This window comes from Oryza brachyantha, chromosome 9, assembly GCF_000231095.2.
Source record: "Oryza brachyantha chromosome 9, ObraRS2, whole genome shotgun sequence".
In the NCBI taxonomy this organism is placed as follows: domain Eukaryota; kingdom Viridiplantae; phylum Streptophyta; class Magnoliopsida; order Poales; family Poaceae; genus Oryza; species Oryza brachyantha.
The window spans coordinates 351,923-361,771 of NC_023171.2; the positions used below are offsets into that span (position 1 = coordinate 351,923).

At 47.2% G+C, this 9,849-nt stretch overlaps 1 protein-coding gene across 1 annotated transcript; it reads right to left on the reverse strand.

The window, feature by feature from the left end:
* Window positions 1-393: 393 nt before the first annotated feature.
* LOC102713209 lies at window positions 394-3,765 on the reverse strand. The gene is made up of 4 exons (XM_006660954.3): window positions 2,614-3,765; window positions 1,952-2,148; window positions 1,602-1,719; window positions 394-626 (listed from the first exon to the last, which is right to left on the reverse strand). Exons 1-4 carry the CDS (start codon window positions 3,655-3,657, stop codon window positions 543-545), a joined length of 1,443 nt encoding a protein of 480 aa, XP_006661017.1. The 5' UTR covers window positions 3,658-3,765; the 3' UTR covers window positions 394-542.
* Window positions 3,766-9,849: the final 6,084 nt, after the last annotated feature.

Consider the following 9,849-nt stretch of genomic DNA (forward strand, 5'->3'; position numbering starts at 1 on the left):
ATTCAGAACGATATAGCATTTTTTTTATCTTTTCTGCTTGCAGAAACTGCCCTCTTTGCTCGGATTGCTTCCTCAGTGCCATAATTTTCGGATATAAGCATTACTCTCTTTCCAAAATAAAAATATTTCTTGAATTTAAATCTTGTATCATGATATAAACATTTTTAGCACTATTTACAATATTACTTATATAATTAACCACTTCTCATTCAAAATTCTTTCAATTTTATCCTCACATACCTCACCCACACATTAATTGCTCATTTGGTAATGGGCATTATAGTATTTTTTTCTCGACTTTAATCTTTACCAAAAAAAACTAAAAATATAAGACTTATATTTTTAGTACAGAAGCAATACTAATTACAACTTAGTAAACACTTGCTCGGTAAACACTTATCACAAAATGGAACTAGTTCTCAAAAGTTCCAACATAGACAAGCATGAGCCAGGAGCACATAAAGGATCAAATGAGAACAACAAACACTTGCTCGGTTGCTCCGTCCTATGCTCCTACAGCTATATTTGCCATTTCCAATAATTTAGCAGCACACGGCCAATTCCTCCACCTTAGGGGCAGCATGCTCCATCTCAGTCACTACACCTTCCTGCATGTCCTGAGATTGCTGCAATACAAGTGATAAATAATGGTTAGATATGTGCATGCCCTATTTGGTTCACGTGACTAATCCATTAGTCTCTCCACTTTAGTCTCCTTTAGTCTCTAAAAACTCAAACATGAGGGACTAAAACTATATTAGTCTATTGTCAAATGTCAAAATCACAGGACAAAAGCTTGTCACATTTGCCTCAATTCAACTAGCCAAGAAACATACTTTGTTGGCAAATTAAGCTAAAAGTAGAATCCAATGTAAGAACTAAATATTTTTTGCGAGGCAATGACATATAATATGTCGCTTCTAAAGATAATAAGACAAAGTTAAATGCATAACGCATACCCTGAAATATGCAGTAAATGACTCAGTACAGCCCACTTGAGAGTTTGCGAAGTTTAAAGCAGATCAACAATCCAGACTAAATGTAAGAGTCAGTTATGAGATGGGGCATATCGTCCGCACTAATCCTTTGAAGATTATCACACCAGGATTAGAAGGTACAAACGCTGAAGTATGCATTCCCTGTAAGCTGTTGTGCATGCTTAGATCCAGCATTTAGTCTACTTCCAGTGGCTCTTCACTACCACTCTCTATTTCTGCTCAGACTACCACCAGCTGGATGCCTAGATGTCCTCACTAAGGTCCACCAAATCTATAACTCTCATTAACATAAGATGTGCTCTAATATGGATTAAGAACAACAGATTATATATATGCAAGCAACTAACGACAATATATCTGAAAAATAAGCCTTTTTTTCTAAATACTCTTAACATGGGAATACATATGTTTACTCTTGTTATTTGATGCTATGACCTAAGTATGAATATCGCCAATCTATTACTGATTGCTTCTATTTAAGATACATAAGGCTTTCTCCTAGTGGAAGCAACGTACCATGGCAAGTTGATGTGGTACCTTCAGGTAAAAACTAGCTCAAAAGTAGTAAGAAATTCAGGGAAACTTCTATATTGATATTCCTACCTGAACCATGGGCAACTCAAAGCAAACATACTTCCAGTAATCAACTAACTTGTGATCTGCAGGTACCACCTCTGTTGCCTTGCCCGCACAGAAGATTGCGTAAGCATCAGCTGCATACCTGCAGCAAAAGACAACTTATTTATTATTCTAATCCCTCCATTCCACATTATAAGACATTTTGACATTGCCTAGATTCATATAGATGCTAATGAATCTAGACACATACATTGATCCATGGATAAATTTAGGTAAGACCAAAAAATCTTATAGCATGGAACACAGGAAGTACTAATGCAGAAAGACAAGAAACATCATTCGACAAAAACTAATATACAGAACAAGAGCCTCACTTGCCAACACCACAAAGCTCAGTAATGTAGGTCCAGTCGCTTTCGACATATGCCTTAGAGAATTTCTGGATTCTGTTTGCTTTTACACGCTGCAAACCCAGAGGGGCCAGATACTTGGCCATCTTCTCAGGATCAGCATTAAATGCAGTCTGAGGGTCAGGATATCGTTTGAAGAACCCCTTCACTTTCCTTCTCACCTACATTAGTTGACAGCAGCCATTGAAGTCCTTCAAATTTATCTTTTGAAATATCAGGTCACTCACCTTTTAAATTAATGCAAATGGCAATCTAGCCTCAATGCTTCATAAAACAACAAGATATATAATTTGTAAGCTATATTCTGCAGCGGTATAACCAACACAAGATATTGCAAGGTGATCCTTGTATAAATAACAAAATGCATTTCACTACTCAACCTTGGTTATGATTTGGAATTACAAGTTGCAACAAATGAGCACAGTTAAGCCCTCTTTTATTGATGAAAGACATGTTTACAAACAAGTAAGATCATCCATTAGTGGCTAACCGCTAACAGCTACACATGTAAGTTTTTTTTTTGGTGGTTCCAGAAACTCCTGTCAATCAAACAAGTTACTTTCTACGGTTGAAGTTTAAAGGTTTACATCATAAAAGGGAAAAAGACAATCAGGCAGGCAGCTCACCTGTTTCCCTTGTGTTAAGTTGAGGAGCATGCAGATGACAACGACCTTCCATGGGTCAGAAGCGTATTTCTCCTGCAGCAGCTTATGAGGAGAGCGTGGTGGAGGAACCAGCTGGTCCAAGGGAAGCCTCCGGTATTTGTCTGACCGCTTCTCAGCACGGGTAAGCAATGGTGGTGGCTTTCTTTCCTTCTTGATCCTTGCTTTCATCACAGGCTTTCCCATGTCTTTTAACTTTGCATTTTCTTGATTTAGTAAGGGTGATCCTGGCTGCTTTGTCTTAGAGTTGCTGATCTTGCAGGTCTTCTTTGCCATCAGGTGAGATGAACCAGATGACAGATGGTCCCGAGGCGGCGGCCTCGGCCTGGCTAGACAGTCAGGCGTTCTAGGAGGTCGGGAACTGCCATCTTGGCGGCTAGGTTTGTAGCAGAACTGGTCAAAGAAGGCACCGAATGGTGAAGAATAATTGGGATCCTGCTGGATGGAATTGGAATTGCAAGCCATAAACGCTGGGTCAAAAAAGCCTTGAGGCAGTGGCTGCTGCTTCCTCAATTCCATCCTCATCTTGATGATCTCGCGGGTGCTCAGGACGCGGGGCTTCTTGCTGCTGCTGCTGCTACTCTTCACACTCCTGCCCTTGGGGCCATCAGCTTCTTCCTCTCCTCCTCCCCCGGATGGAACGTGGAATTGGTCGCCATCAGATGGCTGCTTTGGCTCCTTCCACCTCGGCGCCGCCGGCTCCAAGAATAGTGTTCCGGTTGCGGCGGGCGGCTCCCTTGTCTTCCGCTTCTTCTTCGTCCTCACCTCCGCGTTCCGGATCGATGTTTGGGCAGCGGAAGGCGTGGTAGGTGGAGGAGCCTTCTTCCGCTCCTTTCTCCTCGCCGCCACCGCCTCACCCGAGATTGGGGTTTGGGGAGCGGCGGATGATGGCGCCGAGGATAGATTGGGTGGGCTCGAAGGGAGGGGAGCCGCCGGCCGATGGGGATATGTTTCTTCTCCTGCCTGGTTCCTCTTCTTCCGATTCGTCTCCCCCGCCGCAGCCGACATTGCCAACTGCGGCGACCGGAGCTGGCGCTGGGTGTGGGTGGATGAGAGGGAGGGAGGGAGGCAACCGGCGAGGTTTCTGTGACCTTTCCTCTCCCTCCTCCAATTTGGGAGGAAATAAAGGTCCAGTTATTTCTACGGCGCAGTTTTTGCGTCCGCCAAGTTTAGCACCAGTTTTCCAAAAACTTTTTTCAAAAACATCACATCAAATATTTAAACACCTAAATAAAATATTAAATATATATAAACATTAAAACTAATTACATAGTTACGGAGGAAATCGTGAGATGAATCTTTTGAGTCTAATTAGTACATGATTAGCCATAAGTGCTACGGTAACCAACATGTGTTAATGACAGATTAATTAGACTAAAAAATTCATCTCGCGGTTTTCAGGTGGAATCTAAAATTTGTTTTATAATTAGACTACGTTTAATACTTCAAATGTGTGACTTACGTGCTGAAGTTCCAAAAATTTGCTGCATCTAAACGCTGCCTTAATGACAAATCCTTGTGGTTCTAATAAAGAAATCGATCCAAAATATATTTCTATTAGTAGGATGAAGATCCGCTCAAAGAATCGTTATCTAATCATCTTTAAATTATGTGTTAAGGAGACGGGGAACGTATTTATTTTTGATTTTTTGGGATTTGTTTTGGATTTTTTATCCCAGAAAATTATTATTACGGACGGTATTCTTTATCTAGCTACTGCAAAAAAAACGTTTTTTTGCATGTCATGGACGCCATGGGGCTAACGTGAAAATGTATATTTGTAGGTGGTTGTGTCACTTTTCATAGTACCGATGATTTTTTATGTGATTGCTTGCATGCGATTTGGATTTCTGCATGCAAAAAAAGAACAGCCTCAATCGCCTACAAATAGTCTTTTTGGTGTAGCGGACAACACTCTCAATCATATCATAGGTTTCACTGGGTCTAATCACAATGCACCTCATGGGTTAGAAAGCTATGTATCTGAGAAATCTTTCTTGGGTATGATAAGTTAATATGAAGTGGGCGCCATAAGAAGAAATCGCTAACAACTTAGAAGTGTACTCGACCAACAGATGATAACATAGAGGATTCCTTGCATTCTCTTTCCACACCAACTCCATCCGTGGAAGAGCCTCCTACACCACTTTGACACCTAGCAACGGCTCAATCTCTAGTGAGCCAAGCTCCTTCAAATAATGAATCTAATCCCATACTATCTGGATGGTTCGAGAGATAATGTCAATAGTTGTCCACCTCAACCTTACCTTTGGAGAAGTGACGAGGAAAGAGCCGAAAAAATCCACATGCGACAAGACACCTCCACATAATGCGAACCGCACTAAGAGAAGTATTGATCTTGAGGGCAGTAGTCATGTTTGTAGTAGTGCATGGGTCATGACACCAAAGCTCATCATGACAACCATGCGATGTGAGATTAGGTGTCCGATCTTCCAATAGGTTCAATTCAACATTGTGAACATGTTCATGTTTTGAGGTTTTTGATCAGCCAAACATCACCTCGCAAACGCTACACCCATATGTCTAGTCGTTATCTACCACACTCTCATGTAACTGACCTCACCACAAAGGTTTTGAAAGTGCATCTAGACCCCTAATTTGTTTTGGTAATTAATGACAATCAATTGGTGATGACTAATGTTTTATGTGAGATTGTGAAGGAAATGGTTAGTCCTTGTGAAAACAAAGTCGTTGCATTGCCCGTGTCGAAAAGAGAAGAAAAATGGTATAATCGTGTTGGTTTGCATATTTATTTCGATTTTGAGTCTTTTAGGAATGTCATACAATAAAGAGGGGTTTTGCAATGAAATTTAGAAATGAATTTTAAAATGTGTCTCTTGCTATTTTTATTGGAGTTGTGCTATGTTGACCAGAAGTTCTAAAGTTGTTTGTCACGTCCTGAGTTTTACCATCGCCAAAGTTAATTAAAATAAATTATCAAAAAACAATGTGTTTAATTAATTCAGGAGAAAACCTTGTGCAAATTAATTCAATTAATGGAAAGCTTCAGAATATTTTAAAATATCTCGCAAGCAATCCAAAATAATTAATAGGATTTATATTTAAATTTTAGTAAATAAAAATTTGCTTAAATAAATTAATAAAAATCGGCAAAATTGGAGGAATTCCTTTTTCCCCTTTTTCTTTTTGTCCCTTTTTCCATCTTATTTTTCTCCTTTCCTTAGGCCGCCGGCCCACTCCCTTCCTCTCCTTCCCTCCCCGCCAGCCTTCCCTCTCTTTCCTCCCCTCCTCCCACACTAGGTCGGTCCAAAGCCACGGCCCTATCTGCCACCGGCCTGTCACGCCTAGAAATTTACACCAAATTTCTGAACAATAACATGTATTAAATCTCGGTCCAGGAATCAGCCCGAGTACACACTATGACAAATCAATACGTAGTTCCACGACTTAAAAACAAATAAAACAATTCTATCGAAATGCAGCGGAAAAAGGAAAACAAACTAAACCATCTAATCTTCAGCTTCAGCTAGCGATGATAGCTCCACACCACAGGCATTCTCGACCATGGACTGAACCTCACTTCAACCTTGGGAACAACCTTCTTCTGACTTCTGACTCAGGCTCTGGCACTTTCTCTGATGGGGGAAAAATTAAGCAAGGCTGAGTACAAACCACCGTACTCAACAAATAACGCCCAAGAGAGGAAGAATAATGAATGCAATAGGGTACAAGGATAGTCTAAGGTTAACTTGCATAAAGCTGCGGTAATTTAGCAAAACAGTAAATAAAATAAACTGAAACGAGTAAAGTAAACATTTAAAATAATTGATCACTGTTCAACGTTACACCACTTGAAACAGGCCCAAACCACTGTCCAGCGTTACACCACACTGCAACAGGGTCAACCCTCTGTCCAACGTTAAACCACGTTGCGACAGACCCAAACCACTGCCAACTTTACACCACATTGAGCAGGGTCAAACCAGTTCCAAGATTAATAAAATTATTAAAGATGTTCAACTAATCCCAGTGAATCTGTCAGTTCGCCCAATAACCGCGGGCACGGCTATTCGAATAGTTTTACTCTGCAGAGGTGTACAACTTTACCCACAAGACATGGCTCCCAAGCATGTTACCATGCCCCAATGTATCACCACGATACCTCAGTACAGAAACCATAATAAGACCTTTCACCTAACCCTCCCTAGACAATCGCACCACACTTCAGGTTCCGCCCCCTCCTTTACACCAAGTCGGGCAGCCCCCTCTTGTGCCTAGGTGAATCCGGAAGCAGCATAGGACCATCGTTACACCACGATTTCCATCCATACTCCATCACGCCCACCCTTGCCTGGGTACGACAAATAGGGACAAGCTAGACTACAAGTCTCACCGTTGCCCACTCTGCCTTGTGGTCAGTACGTGTAAGACTTTCAGGGTTTCCTAAGAACTGGTCCTTAATTACCGTGGGCACGACTCTCAAAACCATGCACCCACAGCCCACCATAAGCAATATTTTAGTTGTATTTAATCCACATCGGGAAATTCATCATGATCACAACCATTAAAGGTCTATTAAAGTCTAATCAACAATTAAATAAATGATAATTGGTGAGCTAGTTGAACTAAGCATGACTAAGCATTGCCTAATCCTATTTCTAGTCAAATTAACCCTGGGATGACAATAATAATAAATGAGAATCAACGGATATAAAGGAAATTGACCAATAGATAAATACAATAAATAGGTTTGCATAAAACAATGCATGTTTGAATGTAAAAGCAGGGGTTTTACAATCATGGGATCAATATGGTCAAAGAAGGGTGCCACTTTCCTTGCTCTGACCCACGAGGAACTTCGGCGACGACTTCGGGAACGAACGGTGCTGCAACGGCGTCAAAACCTATGACAGACAAGGCAAAACAATAAAAAACAGACTATAAAACTACTGAAACAGAGAAAGAAACTATTTTTAATGGATTCTTGGCATTTTTCTGGATTTAATGAAACTTGAATGGACCTAAAACGGAGACTAGATGAATTAGTTATGAATTTTAGAAGTTTTCTGGGTTTTTAAACTAAACAGAAAACTTTAATGAATTATCGCACAATTAATTGGAGGGATGAGGTCAGCACAGAGGAGAGAGGAGGTGTGCTGACAGGTGGGGCCCATTTGGCAGTGAGAGGGAGGGGAGAGGGAGGATGACACGTGGGCCCGGGGAAGGAGGGAGAGGAAGGGAGGGGACGGCCGGCTACCGGCCGGGCCCGCCGGTCAGCGTGAGAGGGAGAGAGAAGGGAGGAGTTGACCGGCTGACGCGCAGGCCCCACATGACAGAGGAGAGAGGGCGACTGACACGTGGGCCCCACAGGTCAGGCAGAGGAGAAGAGGGGCTGACGGGTTGGGCCCGCTGCCCAAGGAGACAAAACAGAGAGGGGAGAGGGGCTCAGCTCTAGCCGAAGCAGAACGGGGGCAGGGTGACGACGGCCGGCAACCGGCGTGACGGCTGAGCGGTGGTCGGCGGCGGACGGCGGAGGTGGTGCAACCGACCGAGGGGCAACGCGCGGCGGCCGATGGGGAAGCGGTCGACGGCGGATGGCGGAGGCGGCTCGGCAGTGGCGCTCGGAGGGGAAGTAGGAGGGGGGAAAAGGATGGCGACAGCTCACCGGCAACGAGAACGGCGGCGGCGAGTCGGCGTGGAGGAGGCGGAGGTGGCGACGGGGTCGCGAGGCTCAGAGCGGCGGCGAGCGGCGGGATCGGGTGGCGAGGAGGCGAAGGCGGCGATGGCAGGGACGACGGCGACCGAACGCGGCGCCCAGCGCGTGGAGAAGAGCGGTGCACAGGGACAACGGCAGCACGGCGACGCGGCCAGAGCGACGGCGCAGAGACAACGCGGCCCAAGGACGGTGCGACGCGGGTAGATGACGGCGAAGGCACGGGGGAGCGAGAGGCGATCGCGCGGGAAGGCGGGCACGACACCACGACGGTGTGGCGGCAGGGACGTCGGGCGGTGGCCCAGCGGCGACGGCCGGTGACCCACGGCACCTGGCGACGGCGCGAGCGTCCCGGCGACAGCGGCGGAAGGAAATAAGAGGGGGAGAAAGAATTAGGGCGCTCACCGGCGATGGCGAAGGCGTGGGCGCGTCGGTGTGGCGGCGGAACACGTGACGGCGACCGTCGAGGGGGGTGGCAATGCGCGGGCGGCGAGATCGGATTGGCGACGGCGGGCGCGGCGGTGGCTCGGGTCACGGGAAAAAGGCGGCAGCGGCGCGCGGGGTGCGGGGAATTTATAGGGGAGGCGGCCGGTTAGGACGGGGACGGCGGTCGCGGAGTTGGTTGCGGCCCCAGGCGTGGGAGGCAGCGGCAAACGCAGCGGCGGCGGCGCATGGGTGCAAGAATCGAGGGAGCGGCCGTTGTGGATACGGGCAAAGCGAGGCGGCGCGGCGCGTGAACGCGGGCGCGGGCGAACGAGGGCGTGGCTGACGGCGGCGAGGCGCAAGCGGCGGAGTTGCAGAAGAGGGCGGCGCACGCGACCGGCGCGGCGAGTGGACGACGTGGCGGCACGACATCATGCCCTGACTACGAGGCGTGCACGCGGCGGCACGGCGAGCGCGCGGGTGGGCGCGGCGTGACGGCGCGACACAAGGGGGTAAGGTGGCGGCGCACAAGCGGCGCAACTTGGCAGCATGGTGAGGTGGATGCGGCGCTGGCGTGAGGCAGGAACGGTGGCAAAACGCAGGGAGGCGGCGACCGACGGCGTCGCACAACGGCGAGGCGCGGGGTTGCAGGAGGCGACGCGCATGGCGCGGCCGAGCGGGTGCGCTGGCGCGGTGGCGACACGGAACGGCGAGGCAGAGGCAAAGCGCGGCGGCGACACGGCTGTCGTGCGCGCGAGCGGCGGACAGAGGACGGAGACGCCTCCGACAGGTGGGCCCCACCTATCGGTGGCCGAGGGAGAGGGGAGGTGAGCCGGACCTCGGGCGCCGATGTTTGGCCGCAACCTGGTTCGGCCCAGAGGGAAAAGGGAAAGAGGAAGAGGTGAGCGGGGCGAGCTGGGCTGCGGTGGGCCGGAGAGGAGAGTTGGGCCAGCCCAGGAGAAAAGAGAGGGAGGAAAGGAGGGAGCGGGAGGAGACAGGCCAAGGGAGGCGATGGGGACTTCGAGCGCGGGTTGGGCCGCGGCTCGGGAAATTGAGAACAGAACGCGTATTCGCAGAACACA

Bases quoted from the DNA above. Each gene is read 5' to 3' on its own strand.
- LOC102713209 (XM_006660954.3), bottom strand. From the start codon at position 3,657: ATGTCGGCTGCGGCGGGGGAGACGAATCGGAAGAAGAGGAACCAGGCA. The intron at 2,149-2,613 runs GTGAGCTGCCTG...CAACTAATGTAG, and splicing joins ACTTAACACAAGGGAAACAG to GTGAGAAGGAAAGTGAAGGG. The intron at 1,720-1,951 runs GTGAGGCTCTTG...CTTTTGCTGCAG, and splicing joins GAGCTTTGTGGTGTTGGCAA to GTATGCAGCTGATGCTTACG.